Source organism: Cydia splendana, chromosome 2, assembly GCF_910591565.1.
Source record: "Cydia splendana chromosome 2, ilCydSple1.2, whole genome shotgun sequence".
NCBI lineage: Eukaryota > Metazoa > Arthropoda > Insecta > Lepidoptera > Tortricidae > Cydia > Cydia splendana.
Window position 1 is genome coordinate 5,277,380 of NC_085961.1, and position 22,045 is coordinate 5,299,424.

The 22,045-nt window shown below is 37.8% G+C and overlaps 3 protein-coding genes across 3 annotated transcripts in view; 1 reads left to right on the forward strand and 2 right to left on the reverse strand.

The window, feature by feature from the left end:
- LOC134802827 (zinc finger CCCH domain-containing protein 13-like) overlaps window positions 1-3,814 on the reverse strand; it is a 61,531-nt gene extending 57,717 nt beyond the window's left edge. The window contains exon 1 of the mRNA XM_063775558.1: window positions 3,545-3,814. Within this exon, the coding sequence (XP_063631628.1) occupies window positions 3,545-3,640 (96 nt within the window). The 5' untranslated portion in view covers window positions 3,641-3,814. The remainder of the gene's footprint in view (window positions 1-3,544) is intronic.
- Window positions 3,815-4,806: 992 nt separating this feature from the next.
- LOC134802709 (adenine phosphoribosyltransferase) lies at window positions 4,807-13,662 on the forward strand. Its single transcript, XM_063775357.1, has 3 exons — window positions 4,807-5,128; window positions 11,818-12,055; window positions 12,413-13,662. The coding sequence occupies exons 1-3, from the start codon at window positions 5,040-5,042 to the stop codon at window positions 12,635-12,637; spliced, it is 552 nt and encodes a 183-aa protein (XP_063631427.1). The 5' UTR covers window positions 4,807-5,039; the 3' UTR covers window positions 12,638-13,662.
- On the reverse strand, window positions 13,654-15,243 carry LOC134802654 (T-cell immunoglobulin and mucin domain-containing protein 2-like). Its single transcript, XM_063775293.1, has one exon. The coding sequence runs from the start codon at window positions 15,065-15,067 to the stop codon at window positions 14,279-14,281; it is 789 nt and encodes a 262-aa protein (XP_063631363.1). The 5' UTR covers window positions 15,068-15,243; the 3' UTR covers window positions 13,654-14,278.
- Between the last annotated feature and the right edge of the window lie 6,802 nt (window positions 15,244-22,045).

A 22,045-nucleotide genomic window follows, 5' to 3' on the forward strand; every position in this document is an offset into this window, starting at 1 on the left:
GACCTCCCCACTTTCGTTTTTAAAAAAAAAACATCTTTTAGTCGGATCCTAACGATTTAAAATACTGAACTAACGTGAACTAACGATGAACTAACGATTCTAATTGAAAGAATCCATAAAATCGGTTTTGGGGCGGTAGCGTGAAGTTGACCTCCCCACTTATGTTATTTTTTTTAAATACGTAATGTTGTCGGATCCTAACGATTTCACATGCTGAACTAACATGAACTAACGATGAACTAACGACTACATATCGATTCCAATTGATTGGAACCATAAATACAGTTTTGGAGCGGAAGACGGTGTTGGCGCTCCCCTACTTTAAAAAAAAATTCGTACACAAGTTATGCGTCGGATCCTAACGATTTGATATACTGAACTAACGTGAACTAACGATGAACTAACGATATAGATATGCCATTTGCGGGCACTCGATATGGGGCGGTCAACTTCACGTGAAGTTGACCTCCCCACTTTCGTTTTAAAAAAAAAACATCTTTTAGTCGGATCCTAACGATTTAAAATACTGAACTAACGTGAACTAACGATGAACTAACGATTCTAATTGAAAGAATCCATAAAATCGGTTTTGGGGCGGTAGCGTGAAGTTGACCGCCCCACTTATGTTATTTTTTTTAAATACGTAATGTAGTCGGATCCTAACGATTTCACATGCTGAACTAACATGAACTAACGATGAACTAACGACTACATATCGATTCCAATTGACTGGAACCATAAATACAGTTTTGGAGCGGAAAGCGATGTTGGCACTCCCCTACTTTAAAAAAAATTCGTACACAAGTTATGCGTCGGATCCTAACGATTTGATATACTGAACTAACGTGAACTAACGATAAACTAACGATATAGATATGCCATTTGCGGGCACTCGATATGGGGCGGTCAACTTCACGTGAAGTTGACCTCCCCACTTTCGTTTTAAAAAAAAAACATCTTTTAGTCGGATCCTAACGATTTAAAATACTGAACTAACGTGAACTAACGATGAACTAACGATTCTAATTGAAAGAATCCATAAAATCGGTTTTGGGGCGGTAGCGTGAAGTTGACCGCCCCACTTATGTTATTTTTTTTAAATACGTAATGTAGTCAGATCCTAACGATTTCACATGCTGAACTAACATGAACTAACGATGAACTAACGACTACATATCGATTCCAATTGATTGGAACCATAAATACAGTTTTGGAGCGGAAGACGGTGTTGGCGCTCCCCTACTTTAAAAAAAATTCGTACACAAGTTATGCGTCGGATCCTAACGATTTGATATACTGAACTAACGTGAACTAACGATAAACTAACGATATAGATATGCCATTTGCGGGCACTCGATATGGGGCGGTCAACTTCACGTGAAGTTGACCTCCCCACTTTCGTTTTAAAAAAAAAAACATCTTTTAGTCGGATCCTAACGATTTAAAATACTGAACTAACGTGAACTAACGATGAACTAACGATTCTAATTGAAAGAATCCATAAAATCGGTTTTGGGGCGGTAGCGTGAAGTTGACCGCCCCACTTATGTTATTTTTTTTAAATACGTAATGTAGTCGGATCCTAACGATTTCACATGCTGAACTAACATGAACTAACGATGAACTAACGACTACATATCGATTCCAATTGACTGGAACCATAAATACAGTTTTGGAGCGGAAAGCGATGTTGGCGCTCCCCTACTTTAAAAAAAATTCGTACACAAGTTATGCGTCGGATCCTAACGATTTGATATACTGAACTAACGTGAACTAACGATAAACTAACGATATAGATATGCCATTTGCGGGCACTCGATATGGGGCGGTCAACTTCACGTGAAGTTGACCTCCCCACTTTCGTTTTAAAAAAAAAAACATCTTTTAGTCGGATCCTAACGATTTAAAATACTGAACTAACGTGAACTAACGATGAACTAACGATTCTAATTGAAAGAATCCATAAAATCGGTTTTGAGGCGGTAGCGTGAAGTTGACCGCCCCACTTATGTTATTTTTTTAAAATACGTAATGTAGTCAGATCCTAACGATTTCACATGCTGAACTAACATGAACTAACGATGAACTAACGACTACATATCGATTCCAATTGATTGGAACCATAAATACAGTTTTGGAGCGGAAGACGGTGTTGGCGCTCCCCTACTTTAAAAAAAAATTCGTACACAAGTTATGCGTCGGATCCTAACGATTTGATATACTGAACTAACGTGAACTAACGATGAACTAACGATATAGATATGCCATTTGCGGGCACTCGATATGGGGCGGTCAACTTCACGTGAAGTTGACCTCCCCACTTTCGTTTTTAAAAAAAAACCATCTTTTAGTCGGATCCTAACGATTTAAAATACTGAACTAACGTGAACTAACGATGAACTAACGATTCTAATTGAAAGAATCCATAAAATCGGTTTTGGGGCGGTAGCGTGAAGTTGACCTCCCCACTTATGTTTTTTTTTTTAAATACGTAATGTAGTTGGATCCTAACGATTTCACATGCTGAACTAACATGAACTAACGATGAACTAACGACTACATATCGATTCCAATTGATTGGAACCATAAATACAGTTTTGGAGCGGAAGACAGTGTTGGCGCTCCCCTACTTTAAAAAAAAATTCGTACACAAGTTATGCGTCGGATCCTAACGATTTTATATACTGAACTAACGTGAACTAACGATGAACTAACGATATAGATATGCCATTTGCGGGCACTCGATATGGGGCGGTCAACTTCACGTGAAGTTGACCGCCCCACAAAATTGAAAAAAAAAAATACTTAGAATCGGATCCTAACGATTTAATATACTGAACTAACGTGAACTAACGATTATCTATCGATTCTAATTGATAAAAACCATAAAATCGATTTTGGGGCGGTAGCGTGAAGTTGACCTCCCCACTTTTGTTTTTAAAAAAAATCGATGTTGTAGTCGGATCCTAACGATTTAATATACTGAACTAACGTGAACTAACGATGAACTAACGATATAGATATGCCATTTGCGGGCACTCGATATGGGGCGGTCAACTTCACGATCATTGAAATTCCTACAACTCTAAAATGATGTATGCCACCTGAAGGGATAAGAATAAAATACCCACTGTGTTGCTTTAATAATATCACTCACAAATAGCTACCTTTAAAAAGCTTCCAGTATTATAGGCAAATTGCTGATGAAAAGTACCACCTGACTAATTTATAAAAATAGTTTATCAACAATACAATTATTTAAAACACTATGCTAACCAAACAAAGCACCATAAAATATCCACCACTTTCTAAGCTCACTTGTTTACAAAAAGTTCCACCAGGCACTCTTATTTACATAAAAAACACTAAATTAACGTAAATTGCAGTGATTTGAGAAATTAGCCGGCGAATGCAGCAACCACGATGCGGCACCGGCTCTTACTGGCTGGAAAATCGATAGTGCGATATGCTAGACGAAACATAAACAACAGGTGGTTAGTGGTTACCGTTTCGCGGTAACTTTATAAAATATAGTCTAACTCACGTCTGGTCGCGTCGGCAGCCCCAGTCGCGTCTTTTCATTCTCTATCTCACGCCTTTTCACAGCAATTAGCCTTTCTAAATCCGAAGTAGATAGCATTGTGTCGCTTGACGCGAAAGTCCCAAGTTTCACATGCAAAAGTGGGGTATTATTCAATAACAATAAAGATCACACACTGTTTATTCATGTCTATAATCCGATAGATGATCTTAAGCTTCGCGACTTTTAGGAGTATTACAAAATAAATAATTATAGATGATAACAATAAAGTCGTTACACAGACTGCATGTTTAAAAATGTTGACATCGTTGACATTGACGTTGACAGTCACAGTTTTGACAGAAGAATTATTGTAGGGCCTCATACGCATGAGCGCTTTTTCAACGCGCGTTAAAAAAGCGATTGAATGACACAAATGGATACATGTGGATTTATTCATATGATGGCGGATTTAAACCTTGGTCGTCTCGGAGTAATTAACAATGGAGCCGCCATTAACAGGCGTTCCCCTCTGTCGAAAATAGGCGGCCAATGGTCAACCACATGTCAACCATATGTATGGACTGACGTTTATCTGACATGACGTACCCATACATTTGATGTGCCCCTCCCCCGCAAAAAACGGCAGACTATTTTGTACCGAAAATTTTAGACATGGCGTCTCCGTTGGTTATATCCTCTAAGTTGGTCGTCGTTAAATCGAATTTAGCGTGCGGACAGATACAAGCGCTTTTTAACGCGCGTTGAAAAAGCGATAGGGCCTAAAGGGGTCCGTCGTGGTTCCGTCCCAGTACGTATCAAAGAGAATATAATCACTACGTTTATTGTGATATACTCGGAGTAATTAACAATGGAGCCGCCATTAACAGGCGTTCCCCTCTGTCGAAAATAGGCGACCAATGGTCAACCACATGTCAACCATATGTATGGACTGACGTTTATCTGACATGACGTACCTATACATTTGATGTGCCCCTCCCCCGCAAAAAACGGCAGACTGTTTTGTACCGAAAATTTTAGATATGGCGTCTCCGTTGGTTATATCCTCTAAGGTGATATAGGATGTCAATAGGATGTACATTTTAACCAGGGACCGTTACCGGTATAACTAAAAATCAAAATATCTCATAGCTTTCACATTATTTATTTGATATTATAGAATAGTATTTAGGTAAGGATAGTGAGTTGTAAGCGTTTTTAAAATCTTTTGAAACAATTCGACCTTGAAAATGCTACGAATGTCATTGTGACAGTGACATTGACAACTTATTATAGGTTAGCCGCATTAAACTAGTATTTTCAATTAACTAATTTTATTATTTTTAACTTGTATATCTTAAAACACAACGTCTAAAATTACGTAACAGCTTATCTAGTAACATACTCGTACATTTCCTACTCAACGCATTGACATGCGTAGTTACATCAGTAATTAACCTAACTGTTACGGTGCTTCGAATAGTTTGAACCAAAGTTTAATTTAAAATCTCCATTTACAATGGATGCTAATTATGATAAGAGAATCGCAGAGCTCAAGAGTAAGATAAAGAGCTATCCAGACTTCCCTAAAAAGGGTATCCTCTTCTGGTAAGTTTTTGCATGAAGTTAAAAGGGGATATGCAAATGCATGTTACTGATCACTTTTGTGTGTATGAGATCTTTAATTTCGTTAGAAAGTATTAACAGTATATAAATCACGGACCTAGAGAGTAAACCGGATAGTGTACACTAGCCAAAAAGTGTGTCCACATGAGAAGGCAAGGTGGGCCGTTGCATCTCTTTCTAATTAGGGTGACCATAAGTCATATGTATGTGGGATATTAGGATAACATTGAATATAAAGTTTGGCCAGGATCTATTCTTATTCGTGCATAGTTATATTAGTTATAAATAGGCATCGGAGTTTTTGTCGCATGGTAAGACTAATATCAAGCTATGGAGTCGACATTTGCCATAAATGTAAACTCATATTCATACTCATACTCATTTATTTAATTTATCTCAAAATACCTTTAGAGCGGTTGGTTGTGTATATTATCTTAGTCGAATTATCTTAATCTTTCCAGTTTATCGTTTAAATAAGTATGAAAGTATAGACGGACACATGTTGAAACGTAAAATATGTTTCAAGTAAACAACTAATCAATGACAGTAGTGATATAATTAATTCATAACTTTTTTAATTGCGGAAGGTTATTTTTTTTTGTTTGATTATTGTAAAAATTAGTAGTGAAAACCTGATTACTTATCACCAGGTATTAATCAGATTGTACTTCACAACTCAAGCACACTATAGCAGATTTTTCATAGTCATATTGTAAATCGTTGTATGGCTCTATCCATGCCAAAATTGCAGCTATTTCTGGGTTAGGCATAATAATTAATTATGGAATATTCCACAACGTATTTACCACTTACAGATATAAATAACTACTACGTTTGCAATCACTAGTGATTGACACATGACAAATACTAATCAATTTTATCAGCGGTCAGTACCTACATGACATTAGGTCTTTCGCAGTGATGTAGTTTGTATACTTGCATGACCAACTCAAAACAAATAGATATCATTGTAGACAACAAACCATTAGACTATGTTGAAAGCTATATATACTTAGGAAAGCAGATTGGTTTCAACAACAAGAACAATGAACTAGAAGTTGACAGAAGAATCAAAAATACATGGAACAAATATTGGTCTTATAAAGAAATATTTAAAAGTAGCATGCCAATAACTCTTAAAAAGAAGGCTATGGACACCTGCCTCATCCCCAGCTTAACATATGCTTGCCAGACATGGAAGTTCACAGAAAAAATAAAAAATAAAATTATTACTTGCCAGAGGGGAATGGAACGAAGCATGTTGAACATAAAAAAGATACAAAAGATAAGACATAGTAAAATAAAAGCAACAATAAAAGCAATAGATGCTCTAGAACACGCGAGAAAGCTAAAATGGAGATGGGCTGGACATGTGGCTCGCCTTAAAGACCACAGATGGACAGCCATAGTCACGAACTGGAAAGGCCCAGACGGTAAGCGCCGAAAAGGCAAACCAAACATGCGCTGGGAGGAAGACATGAAAAGAATTGCTGGTCCAAATTGGAAAAGAATAGCACAAGACCGTGAAAAATGGATATCTTTGGAAGAGGCCTTCACCTAACGGGTTCCTACAAATTAAATCAACAAAAATATATTAACAAACTTATGTATAACAAAAGGAAATAAAAGGCTTTTTATTTTATTTTATTTTTATTTTATTTATTATGTTAAAATAGTTGAAGTTATGAATTCATAATGTAATAGAAAAATATTTTTTTTTTATAACTCGACTAAGATAATATACACGACCGACAACTCTAAAGGCATTTTAAGATAAATTAAATAAATGAGTATGAGTATGAACATGAGTTTACATTTATGGCAAATGTCGACTCCATAGCTTGCTATTAGTCTTACCATGCGACAAAAACTCCGATGCCTAGTTATAAAGAATCATACTGTCTTTTCGCTGTACAAGTATTATGGCCTAAAAAGGGATGGATATAGTTTTTTTTTTCTCTTCTGTCCAACACTTCACACAACCTTACAGCTTGGCAAAAAAGAGTAGAAATTAAAAAGTGGCAACACTGTAGTGTCGTCCCGTTTTCTTAAATATATTGGTTTGAAAGGGACGACACTACAGTGTTGCCACTTTTTAATTTCTACTCTTTTTTGCCAAGCTGTAGGTACTTAATTTAGTTGTTCTAAAAACTGTTATTAATAGGCGTAGATGCTGGACCACGAACATGGTTGATCCTCAAGAAGGTGGTCCGCCGTAACGTCTGTCAAGAATATAGGTATGAGTGAGAGAGATAGATAGACAGATATGCTGACAGAACCAGAGGGTCTACCGCGAACCGCGTTCGACGTGTCGCCCCTGTCACACTTACGTACGAATGTGCTACAAAGAGGCAACACGTCGAAAGCGGCTCGGGGTAGGCTCTCAGGACACCCCCACTGTCCTGAGAGCTTTTTACAGTCTTTGCCGCGTTAGGTCCCAGGCCCTTCATAATAAGCACTAGCCGCCCCTTTCTCAGCACCCATCATATAGACTGCCGCTTAAAATATCTGGCCGCCCTAGGCCCGGGCCTACTCGGCCTTAGGGCAAATCCGCCACTACCACAGGGTCGCGTGGGACCGCTACGCCCGTTTGCTATAGTTTTTAACTAGGACGCTTGTCACTGGAGCATAGACACCGAAGTTTGCATCGTTTGACGAGCATCTTTCTCTGTCTCTGTAATTACTCCTTTATAGGAGTAAAAGAGAAAGATGCCCGCAATTTGCGACCCTCGGTGTTCACGGTGGTAGGTCATCTGTGCGAAAAGAGAAGTGTTGTGAAATGTAAAGAAACTAGTGATGTGCCGTTCCCAGTAAATTTTCCAAAGAGGGTAAATTCCCAGTAACGTTTCTGGTATCGTCCCAAAAGTCAGTAAATTACCATAAAGTTCTATTTTTCTTTTATTATCAATGTGTTTTTTTATTATTATAACTAAGTATATATAAATGTGTCTGTAATGTTTAAGGACTTTGGATTTCAATTTTGGCAATTATTTATTCTGTATTGACTCTCATTTCACCAATTTAAACATGCCGAAATAAATACATACCTATTCATATAAACTTACTTTTAAGTACGTAATAAGAATTGTGTAACACTGATTCTCATCGTGCCGACATGCCCTAATGAGTTTGACAATGTTGACTTGTATTTTTATCGCAAAATGTAATAATTGTGGCTTCCTTGTGAAACAATATTCCACAATTAGAAATTCTTTCACTCCTACAACCCTTAACGCAACATTTATTTACCATTTTTAAGAAATTTTTCATTCACGTGTTTTGAAAACATGTCATCACACGTTAGGGATACCAACCAGTTGCTGTCAGAACTCCGATTTGTAAGACCTCGCAGCCGACGATCTGCAGCATTGATCTCGAACAAAAATATCATCACATTCTCAATGAATTTCCCGATATTATAAGACCATCTTCAATGAAGAGCGCTCCCAAGCACAACGTCGAGCACTACATTGAGACTAATGGAGCTCCCGTACATGCACGCCCACGCCCGCTCCCGCCACACCGGTACCTCGCAGTCAAAAAGGAATTTGATCACATGATTGAGCAACAGTCCTGTCGACCTAGCAAGAGCCCCTGGGCAAGTCCACTTCACGTTGTGCCTAAGAAAAATGGCGACATACGAGTCTGCGGAGATTATAGACGGTTAAACTCTGTCACAAAACCCGATCGTTACCCCGTTCCTCGACTAAGAGATTTTACCTACCAACTTCACGGTATGAATATTTTTAGTACGATCGACTTGAACCGGGCGTATCAACAGATTCCTATGCACAAAAATCATATCGACAAAACCGCTATAATTACGCCATTCGGTCTTTTTGAGTTTCCGATGATGAGAGAAGGTTTAAAAAATGCTGGACAGACATTTCAAAGATTTATTCATCAAGTCCTTGCTGGTCTAGATTATGTTTTCCCCTTCATCGATGATATAATCATTGCATCAAAGGACGCGAAGACTCATGAAAATCACCTCCGGACAGTCCTACAACGACTGAACGAATACGGTGTCACAATCAACCCCTCAAAATGCGTGTTGGGTCAAGAATCTGTCAAGTTCCTCGGCTACACAGTAACACCGCACGGAATTAAACCACCAGAAGACAAAATTCAAATTATTAACAGCTACCCAAAACCTGAAAACATCGAACAACTACGAAGGTTTCTTGGAATGGTCAACTTTTACCACGACAGCATTCCCAACGCAGCACAAATTCAAACGCCATTAAACTTTTTTTTGCATAACTGCAAGAAACGCGATAAAACTGTCATACAGTGGAACCCTGAAGCGGATGAGGCATTTGAGGCATGCAAGAAAGCTATAAACAATGCTGTGATGCTCGCCCACCCTTCTCATAGCGCGCCTATAGCTCTTTTTTGTGACGCTAGCGACCAGAGCGCGGGAAGTGTACTCCAACAACGCATTAACAATAAATGGCAGCCGTTGGGATATTTTTCAAAAAGATTTTCAAACGCCCAGCAAAAATATAGTACGTTCGACAGAGAATTATTGTCTATATATATGTCTGTGAAACATTTTAGGAAAATGTTCGAAGGCCGTGAGTTAATCATTTTTACGGATCATAAGCCGCTGACATACGCACTTATGAAAACGTCATCTGAGTCAGAAACTCCTCGCCGTTCCAGACAGCTGTCATTCATTAGCGAATTTACCAGCGATATCAGGCACGTAAGTGGCCAAGATAACGTGGTTGCGGACGCATTGTCACGCATCGAGACTATCACCACACCATCCGTGTTCGACTATGATAAACTCGCACACTTACAGCAGAATGACAAGTCTATCAACCATTTGTTACTAAAAAAGAATATAGAATTAAAGAAAATCATCTTGCCAAACTCAGCAGAGCCGATTTATTGTGAAGTATCTACATCAGCCATTAGACCTTACATACCTGAAGATTTACGCCGCACTGCCTTCGATACCGTACACAATATAAGTCACCCGGGTATCAGGACTACTAGGAAGATGATACAAGAGAGGTATTTTTGGCCATCTATGAACAAGGATGTCGGCATTTGGGCCAAAACTTGTATCCAATGTCAACAATCGAAGGTTCAGCGTCATACTTACAGCAACGTCGGATGTTTCACACCGAGCGCACGTTTCCAACATATACATACTGACCTCGTCGGTCCTCTGAGTACTTCATTGGCTGGACACCGGTATTTACTCACAATTATAGACAGGACAACGCACTGGCCTGAAGCAATACCTATTCGAGATATGACTGCTGAAACTGTGGCTAAAACTATATACGAAGCATGGATCGCACGTTTTGGGTGCCCATCAACTATAACAACTGATCAAGGCCGTCAATTCGAAAGTGAACTTTTTTCATCTCTGACTAAATTACTTGGCATCGAAAGAGTACGTACAACAGCATATCACCCAGAGAGCAATGGTAAAATCGAGCGCTGGCATAGATGCCTAAAGGCAGCTCTTATGGCGCGGCTGTGTGATCGAGATAAATGGGTCGAAGAACTCCCCACTGTCCTGCTTGGACTACGCTCAGCGCTGCGCAGCGACTCTGGTGTCAGTGCAGCCCAACTTACGTATGGCTGTTCACTCCGTTTGCCAGGAGATTTCATTTCATCGTCCATTTCTGTAAATCCTGTCATAAATTTTGATTACGTCGAACAACTTTGGTAAATCATAAATGATCTCAAGCCTACGCAAAAGGTACACTCTAGCAGTAGAAGGATTTTTGTGCATCCTGATTTGCAGAATTGCGAAAATGTTTTCCTGCGTGAAGATGCAGTGCGCAAACCGCTACAAGCTCCATATAAAGGGCCCTATCCAGTATTGAAGCGTAGTGATAAAGTTTTCACAATACAATTGCCAGGACGGGTCGTCGCAGTATCCATTGACCGCTTAAAGCCCGCCTATACAGTGAATCTGAGTGAACCTGGTAATGCTAATGAACCTCCGGCAAAGTGTACTCGGTCAGGTAGAACCGTCAGGCGACCAGTACGCTTCGCTTGAGGGGGAGCCCTGTAGCTGCTGCGCACATTCCCGCGCAGGGTTGTCTGCGCGGGGAAGAAAAGTCTGCGCAATTGACAATTCATTACTGTCGTAGAGAAATAAAACTATATTTCATAAGAATTAATATTCAATGTTACTACAATGTCTACCATATCAAAATTAATGTTTTTTTTTGTTGTGCACATGCTTGGTTAAATCAGTTAATAATATTGACATCATAATTATTAACAAATTTCTTAAAAGATATCAGAACCTTACTCTAAATATAGCACTTAAATAATATAGGAAGGTATTTAACTTCAGTAGTATATTGATATAAGTACTACCACAATGGTATATTTTTAACATTGGCAACATGTGCGAGTGAGACACCGCGACCCACCTTTGCTATCTCAAGTGGACCGTTTTCTCTAGTCTGGTAAGAACGTCTTTTGGCTCGGTGATAAGGTTAAATTTAGTATGGCAAAAAAAGTGACAGTTCACTCCATCTTATAACTTCATGATTTAAATAGACTCTATAAATGATAACACTTAGTTTTACAAGTACTCAAGATAAATAGAACTTTGTAACAATACTTTCAAAAGGTGATATTATGAACTTTCATTACATTTGCTTGTATTATAATTTCAAAATAACTTTTTCCAGGGACATATTCTCAGCCATATCCGATGGCGCCACATGCCGGTTACTCCAGGGCCTGCTAGCCGACACAGTCCGCAGCAGGTTTCCAGATATAGATGCAGTAGTGGGGCTGGAGTCCCGGGGCTTCCTGTTCGCGTTCTCGCTAGCTGCGGAGCTTGGGGTGGGGTGTCTGCCCGTGCGGAAGAAGGGCAAGCTGCCAGGAGATGTGGTGTCGTATAAATATGATTTGGAGTATGGATCAGTAAGTATCATTTTGAGCCCATTACATGAGGCATCAATGCAGATTAAAATGAAAATAAACTTTATTAAACACTAGCGACCTGCCCTGGCTTGACACGGGTTACACAAAACCTTAACATTTTATACACCTAAACCTTCCTCAAGAATCACTATTAATAGGTGAAAACCTAGTTACCTAGTAGTTTTTGCGTTAATCGCGAACATACATACAGATAGACATGGTGGAGACTTTGTTTTATAACATGTAGTGATTTTCTACATGGGTCACTGAACAATAAGAATCCGCAAATATGTTTTGAAAACTGTTTACAGAGCTAATTTACATCTTACCTATTTAAATCGAAAACTTTAATTCCAGGATATTCTGGAGATCCAGAAGGACTCGGTCCGTCCCAGCCTCAAGTGCCTCATCGTAGATGACCTCATTGCCACTGGCGGCTCCCTGTCTGCGGCTGTGAGTCTCCTCAAGACCACAGGAGCTGAGGTGTCCGGATGCTTGGCGGTTCTGGAGTTGGTGTCGCTAAATGGTCGCAAAAACATTCCTCAAGGTATACCTGTGCATTCTTTGATCAAGTATGATTAGCATTTAATAAGGGAGTATTTAAACTGTTAATAAGAACAGCTAGATAGGCCTAACTATAGCTATCAGGATATTTATTATGTATATATGTACATACATGTTTTGATTGTAAATCAAATGTTTGTATACCAATCCAACTATTCCATATGGGGTTCGAATTGAGCTGCAACAAAAGCATTTCGAAATATTTTTATTATAACTTATAGAGATAACATATATTATACAAAATAGTGATTAATACTTTCACGATTTTTACTCATTATTACAACGACGGGACTTAATTTTGCGTAAAACGACGTTGTGAATAATAATGAGATAAGTTGTTCCCATAATATAGCTTTTTGTTTTACTAATCACAATATTTTACAAGAGAAACACTCCTTTTACTAATTATAAGTAATATTATGTAGATAGATATATACACACTGCAGTGTTGCGCGGCTTTCATTACGAACTTGGCCCGACACACTGCCGTGTCTCGATCCAAAATTGAATGTAATCATGTTAAATAGTATTAATGTTAGGGATGCTTATTTAAAATAAGCAAAGTTTTAAGTGCAAAGTGCAACTAAGTACATCTGTAAAATATATTTATCAAGGATTAGAAAATTACTAACTACCTATGCCACTATTAAAGTTTATAAAACAAAAGGTTAAGAATTATGGCTGTCTGTCAGAGGGCTGTGCTCTATCTATAAACCATTATAACGGTTAAAATTGCAAAGTGTGTATTTTTACCACTTACTGTCCCTAAAACAAATAATGATGAACAATATCAATAATTAAAAGTGGTGCCAATATTTTATTGCGTCGAAATGGCATGATTTTTTTTTACTGCTAAATTTTGTACAATGGTATGACCCTTCGTGTGCATATCGGCCTAGCGCCGTGCTCGTTTTTTAAGTAAGTATTGTAGGTTCAATTGTGATTTAAAAATCTCATCATTCCTATTGCTACCTAATAATTTAAGTACATATTGTACCTATAAGGAAGACGATTTATTAAATAAAATATTTGTATTGTTTTAAGTCATTGTTTTATTATAATTATATTAAAGCTAATAACACAGTACAAAAATTTAAATACATCCAAAAATATGGAAACCATTGCTTGATTGATGCTATGTAAATGATTCAATGCTTAATTGCTTAGATGCCTTAGATCAATCAATAGTGCAAGCCAATTATGATTCTTCAATCTTGTCACAAATTAACTAACGTACATACTTGGTTTATTGGGAAAGATCTAAAAGCTGTTTAGGTACTTGAACATTGACAATTTTTGTCATAAATAAAGGTAATTTTGAACGTCTAACTGGCGTAAAATAGACCTTAAATGTGACTATTTAACAATAAACAAAATGCGTTATAATAATACAATATTTTATAGTATGTATTATGTAATACATTATGCAGTGTGTCATGGATAAGATGGATGTCATGGCCGTGTGGTGAAGCTTGAAAACATTGGCCTGCGCCTGTAATAATCACAGAGTACTAAAATCAGACAGATTTAAATATTTAAAACTGGTCACTTAGACACTTACATAATTAAGGTCGAACATCTAATACTTATTTCGATCCGTTTCGAGGATCATCGTATTACATTTTAAATATTTCAGTAAGTCACAAAATATCTAGATTTTTAATTTTGTTGATCAATTTGGAAACCTTTCTTTGACTCTTGAACTTCCTGTGGTATTTCAACCTCCTGCTTAGGCGCGGGTGTGGTGAAGTGTTCAGTTTTATGTTGTTGCTGGCTAGGCTTGCCTGTAGTTGGGACATGATGTTGATGATGTTCTTGCTGGCCTGTGGGCCTGCCAGTAGGGACAGTTCCTGGCTGTTGCTGCTCACTTGGCTTGAAAGTTACTTGGTGTTCCAGTTGGCTAGTAGGCTTGCCAGTTATTTGGTGTTCCAGTTGGCTAGTAGGCTTGCCAGTTACTTGGTGTTCCAGTTGGCTTGTAGGCTTGCCAGTTACTTGCTGTTGCTGCTGGTCTGTAGGCTTGCCAGTAGTAGTAGATACAGTTTGGGACGGCTTCTGTTCAGGGTACTCGGATTCTTGGACACCACGGTTGCCCCTCTCGTTTGTCTTGGTTGTCTCTTCGTCAGCATAAACTTCAACTAAGAAGTCGTATCCTCTGAGAATATTAGGGCTCTTGAGAGAAATAGTGACATTCTCTTGTCCGATTCCGCCGCTGGATATGCTCGCTACGCCGTCCTTGCCGTCCCGGAGATCAGTCACATTGACCCCAGTTATAAGGCCAGTGGTGTTGACGAAGATATCCATCCCAGGCCTCACAGCAGATTTCCAATCACCTGCATAGTGCCCTTCGAAGATTAGTTTATGGCTCACGGTGCCATTATAGCCTTCGTGTAGGTCGTTGGCGCTGGCGAACGCCGCAATAGCGAGCACAGCGAACACTTTGGAATACATTCTGGATGTTGGGAATGAACTGAAGCTGATCCAATTTACATGAGCCTTTTATACAGCGTTTAAGGAAAATTTGATAGGCATGATATCACTTGTTTCTTTGTCTGTGACGATGGCCATCTTAGTCATAACGCTCCATCAGGAAAATACCCCGCGTACAGTCGGTGACACAGGTGTGAATAATGTTTTTGTCAGTTGTTGTTATTCATTGCATCCCGTTGCACTCTGATTGAGTCATGACTCAATGTGTTAGGGATATTTTAATCTTAGGAATTTTACCAACGAAACGTGCTGGGGAATATTCATACATAGGGAATTCTACATCTAACTAAAATTTAAAAAGGTATTAAATATATGTATCGAAAAATACAGTCATTACATTAGGGGATTTAGGTACTTCCCGCAGGAAACGTAGGTATTCGTAGAACTGTATGTATAGGTACTGTACGGACTGTACCCAAAGACGAGTAAAGTTAGTATATGACTGTATTATCTATCTGTAGGTACCTAACGTCACAGTGAGTTAAAATCCGTATTGATGTCCGTCTATCATGCAAAATTATTTTTTAACGGCAAGACGCTTAAAGTCGGCAAAACGAGTTTAGAATAAGTTATCGCCATAAACACGTACGAAGTATCTACCAAGCTGTCCAAGCTGTAAAAGTGAAGAATTCAAGTCACTTACCTACTTAATTTTTAATTTAAAGCAATTTACTGGCTTGTACATCATTGGACGAAATTGGATATTGAGGTGTGTGATATTTTGGTGGTTTGTCAAATGGCAAAATCTAGTAGGTATTACATACTTACAGACATGTTCGCAAATAAATACTAAAAAGATTTCCATACTGTGGCGTGATCGCTTCTACACTCTAAAAAATGAAGACCAACTAAGAGCAGTTTTCTCTTAGTTGACGTTAAGTTAATTACAACAATAACGATCTTATATAAATCAAAGAAAGCTGATTACTTAAAACAATAAGTGTATCTGTGATTGAACTAATAAAGTAGGTATGTTATTAATCCTAACAATTGTATACTTTGCATCTATTATTAACTTGTTGGCATAATTATGTAACGTAGGTTAATTCAATCCTTAACAAATTAATTAAAACAGATAAATATGTTAATAGTTATGAACATTTTAATAGTTAATTTGATTATTTTGTCTTTGTTGATTTACATAAGATTTGGTAGTTCAATCAACTAAACATATAATATTTAGAACAACGAAGATAAAACATTCAATCCCATTATGATCAAATTATTGTATTAATTACAAAACTAATATTCCATTCTACTAAGAATGATTTGTTAAATCGATTTTCTTAATAATTCAATTAAATAATCGGTTAATCCGATCAATCAAGAGTTAAGTGGGGGGAGCGTCTGTACACCCGCTCTCCGCCCCGCCCGCGCCACTCTCGCGGCGTGTGCCACCGTGCGAGCGAGCAGTCAGTCCCAGTAGCATGCAGTTGCGTTAAGCTCATTCAATTACTTATTGCTCTGGAAAAACCTGGTGTGTACAAAGTTGAGTGCAGTTGTGTTAGTTCGCACATTAGGCAGACCAAACGCACTATTGCCTGCAGAATTAAATAACACATCGCTGCGGTCAAGAACAATGACGCTCGCAAGTCAGCTATAGCCCTCTCCTTGAGTCGGGTACAATAATCACTGGATCGAGTTGCATAGTCCTAAGGTCATTTCGACACCACTATATACCAAGATTGGTAAGAGAAGCCATTGAAATTCACAAATACAAAAATTTCAATCGTGAAGATCGGGTTTTAAACTGTCAAATGTGTGGAATCCTGTGATTTGTTTGTCTAAAAATAACCAGTGAAATCCGAATCAAACTCGCGTAGTGACACTGTGAGTGTAGTGTACTTTCAAAATGTTTAAATGAATAAATAACATCTTATTATAATATTTTTTTGTTTTATTCATTTACCCCCTTTTCATAAAACTTTACGGGCCTGATTTAGTTTAATTATGTTTTATTCCTTTCTTTGTTGTAATATTTTATTAACTACTTATTCGTTTAAATTTGATAAATTTCCTTTGTGCTAGTTTTTATACGCGCTGTGCTCAATAAATGCTGGTCCTCGTACTCGTATTATACTCAAGGCATTAGTCTTAAATACTAAGTAGGTAATACAGATTACAGATTTATTTCAGATCTTTTTGAGGATCGGCCTAGACCGGTATGGCTTCACATTTCACAAGCACGCCTCCTCCCATGTTTGTAAAGCTAAACCGGTCTAGGCCGATCGCCAAAAAGATCTGAAATAAATGTATATCTTAGTATTTAAGACTAATGCCTTGAGTATAATAACGAGGACCATCAGCATTATTCAGCACGGCGCGTATAAAAACTAGAGATCTGAAAGAAATGTATTAGCATGTATTAGTAAATGAGACAAAGTCACAGACCAACCCCTATAGACCGAGCTTATAGGACGACTCGCGGTCACCGCCCGTATGGTGTATAGGTCAAATATAAGATTGTTCGCGCGCCGCTCCGATCAGTTGCGCCCAACGTAACGACCTGTTAGCAGTGTGCACGAGTCTAAGAAAATAAATCGTAAACTATTGAATTCATTGGGAAATCATGGGATATTGCAGCGTAAAATGGTGTGGCAAGTCATCTAAGACATCTACTTACGAAACAGATGGAATAACATCCCACAGGAAAGTCAAATTCATTATTTCATTGAATAATGTTTCTTGTCCGCGGGGTTCATTTTATACTGGTCAGTAAGCAGAGGCGAAGTATGTCCGTCCCTTTTCGTCAACTTGAAAATGCAATGCGCTATCCCTTTCCCTTTCGACTAGTGATGTGACGATGATGGTTTTTCAGTTGCGGAAACTTCGTGCTTCGTCATACCGTATTGTACCATTTTAGACATAATATATAATAGGTAATATGTTGTGTAAGTTTTTTAGAATCCTCTAGGCCAGCGGAGCAGTTAGGCCGCATGTCACGAGATGGACCTGATGATGAACTTCAAAGAAGTGCGAGGGCACTCGGTGTTGGTTTGTGATAGACATATGTTGTATGGGTTTTTTAGAATCCTCTAGGTGAGCAGTTAGGTCTCATGTCACGAGATGGACCTGATGATGAACTTCAAAGAAGTGCGAGGGAACTCGGTGTTGGTTTGTGATAGACATATGTTGTATGGGTTTTTTAGAATCCTGTAGGTGAGCAGTTAGGTCTCATGTCTCGAGATGGACCTGATGATGAACTTCAAATAAGTGCGAGAGAACTCGGAGTTGATTTGTAATAGGCATATGTTATTGGTCCATTTGAATATGTTTTCAATACAACCTTCTATGACCTTAATAAAACGGACAAAAGAAAATAATTGTATAAGATTTCGGCGACACTTTTTTCTCGTATCAAAAGAGATTGCGATTCTGAGTGGAAATAATATAAAAATTCTAAACTTTAAAATTCATGTTCTGGGTACTTTAAGCAGAAATGCCCTAATATGTTAAGTAAAAATTTCAGGTACATTGTTAAATTACTTAATGAAATATTAAATTAATCAATATAATTATTATAAGTTTACTCTAAGTATACTAAATTGGTAACAATTTTACCACAATAAATTTCGGTATCACTGGTAGCAGTACCCACTACCTGTAATGAACATGTCCCATCCCTACGCTTGCACGTGTCAGCGCGCCATGTTTGAAACGACCAATCGCAACGCCGTGAGCACCCCTCCCGCACCTCACAGTTTGGTGATTTGCGTCGGGAACAAAATGGCCAATATTAGGTTTCTAGAGGCGGTGTTCTGTGGACAAAGTAAGCCATAGTACAATTGAACAAGAATGGTATTGTACTAAACAAGCTTCATAGTTGAAATGATTAAACAATTAAGATTCAAATTGAACAATATCTTAGTTCAGGCTAATAAAATGCATAAGTCGGTGTAATCATGTTCTTAGTTGATCTTATTTGGGTCAAATAGTTAATACAGTAATTCTTCATGTTAACATTGATTTACATCTTAGTTAAACTAACTTGTTTGTTTTAGTTGGTACAGTTACGTATCATGGTAATAATTATCAAGCCCTTAGTTGATCTTACTAGGATCAATTAGTTAGTATAATTATTTTCCATGTAAATATTGAACAAGATCTTAATTGGTTCAGTTACATAACAATAGTAATAACAATCAGATTTACCTTGTTTGGTGTGTCTAAGTTCTTGTTAGGCTCGTATGGAATCAAGATGCTTGATTACGACTATCAAGATATTGATAGGGCCAACCAAATTTTTTTTAGAGTGTATATCTGGTAGGTGGTAGGCTTCTAAATATTGTAAGTAGTACAACTAGTACTGATGAGTGATGTTCTAATTAGTTGTTAACCATGTTGTAACAATGGTGGCGTTCATGTCTCACTGGTGAATCAGTTAAGAACCAGTTGTAAAAATTTCCTAGACTAGTTAGGTATTCTTGTTCTTATCTATTCGTTACTTATGTTGGTACTTAAAAGGAATGATTTGGTAAAAACATTATTTCCATTAGGTACCTACTTACTTACTCTGATCTAACCGAACTTTTTGTTTTTAAATGTACATATACCTACATACTAATTTGCATTAACTAGTTACATTTGTTAGGTAGGCAAAGTCAGTATGAAGCAACATAATATCCATTGGAATAAAAAAAATGCTAGGTATTTTGGCGTTGACTCCGTAATAAAAAAAATGTAACTATGTAAGTAGTTCAGTCCAGACTCAAATTAACGGGTGAAGTAGGTACCTATCTGTAACTTGTCCTTTATCTCGAATAAGGACTTGGTTTTGGGATAAAAGAAACTTACAATAGGAAAAGCTAAGTTCAAAGGCGAACTTATCGCTTTGAGGGAAATATACCCAGCCTATACCGAGGTATTTTATTTGGATCTTCTATAAATTTTGCATACTTATCGAATTATCTACCTATGTTGACCAAATCTTGGTGATATGGCTTTTCCACTCAACTGTACCTACACGTTTTGATCATGTTACTACGTGGTCTACGTGACACATCTAAATACGTTACGTGCATTCAAATTAGATAATATCCACGTGTACTTCCATTTTTTATCTCATTCATCACTGTTATTGCGACGGAGACGAACTTAGAAGCGATTTAAGGAAGCTAACTTTACAAATTTATATGGTGCGGGTGGCGAAATTTAAAGCGAATGCAATCGCTAAGCAGATTGTATTAGAATCCGCGATTACAGCGACACTATGGCACGCATAAGTAACTTTGTGTCACGGGAATCTGCAATTTTACCAAGTTATGAATATCGGTGGTTAAATCGCGAATTAGCTTCATCTTCATACATGTTCTAATAGAAGACAGCGCTTTTTGAAGGTAGGTAAAGGTCCTACGTATCTTTGTCGTCTTTTAAGGATAGTCGTTCATAAAAATGTGTTAGCGTACGATCCAGATAGGAAACTAGCTTGATTTTTGTATCCGGTATGACGACTTGTGACTCTTGTGAGGTTATACTGTGGCCGTGATAATGGTGTGTGAGGTTAAAGACATTTAACCCTTTGAACGCCACGCCTACCTATCATATCGCCGCTATACTTACTCAACCTCGTATCTGCAACACTCATTTGATGACAAAAGGACCCGTATTCCGAATGAAAGAAAAGCGACATTTCCATCAAATGATTGTTGCAGATATGAGGTTGAGTAAGTATAGCGACGATATACGACGCGTTAGAGGAATGCACTTTATTGCACACGTCAGTTAACGTCTTTGGCAATTTAGCGTCTATGGATTTGAATTTTGGTGTAAATGTACAGGGTGTCGCGTTCAGAGGGCCTACCGCGAACCACGTTCGATGTGTTGCGTCCCTGTCACACTTACGTACGAATTTACAAGATTACAAGTGCGACAGAGTGGCAACACGTCGAATACGGTCGTATACGGATCAAAAGGAAGGCCAATGATAGAGGGGACTTACATTTGATCCCCTTGTATGTTCAGTGAAAATTGATTATTTCAGAAAAAAATATCGTGTTATGATGCTGAACCGTGCATTAAATAAAAACTGATTTCCCAATGAGCATTTAATTTTTAATTTTTACCTAGGATGATTTTATTATAAGCTCTAAAAATGGTTACAAAAATAAACACATATATCTAAGACAATGACCACAGTCAAAAACTTAGCTAAAGCCCCACTTGCATGTAGGGTAATTCGCCAGTAAGGTTTCAATAACTGGCCACCTTATATATACTAAATTGAATTCTATATTCTATTTATAGATGAATAGAATTCATTTTTAATTGCATTGCAAAATTATTTTTCTCAAAAATGGACGGCAAAGTCGACGTTGCCGTTTAAAAAATAGGTTGCGAAGCGCGTAGTTTATGGTCAGTCAAAAATTAAAAAGTTAAAAACATTGCAGTCTCGATTTTGGGACTGCAATGTTGCATACAAATTCCATTATTTGTCGAGTTCCAAACTTTTTAAAAGTTGAAATGGCTATATCAAATGAAGGCACAGGCCCATTAAACAGCCAAACAGATGATTAGTACCGCGACTATTTAGCTGTCTCAAATAGGTTGGCGTATTTTCGGCAGAAATACACTTCTATTTTTTTATTAAAAAAATAAAAAGGCGTCAAAGCTAATTTTTTCAATTGTTTCTACTTTTTTCTGTGAAAATATATACGTAAGAAAGTTGCTTTTGTAAAATATTTCTATGATATTTATATTTCTTGCACCATTTTTGAGAAAAGCACTATATATGACTCGGCTGGAAGGCTACTTGCTGGCTTCGGATTCAATTAAACGGACTCCCAAGGTCGTCCGTTTAAAACGAATCCTCAGCCTGCAATAATTAGCTACTTCCGAGCCTCGACAATAATGTACTATTTTAACGACAAGACGCTTAAAGCCAGCAAAACGAGTAATAAGTTATCGCCATAAACACGTACGAGTATCTACCAAGCTGTAAAA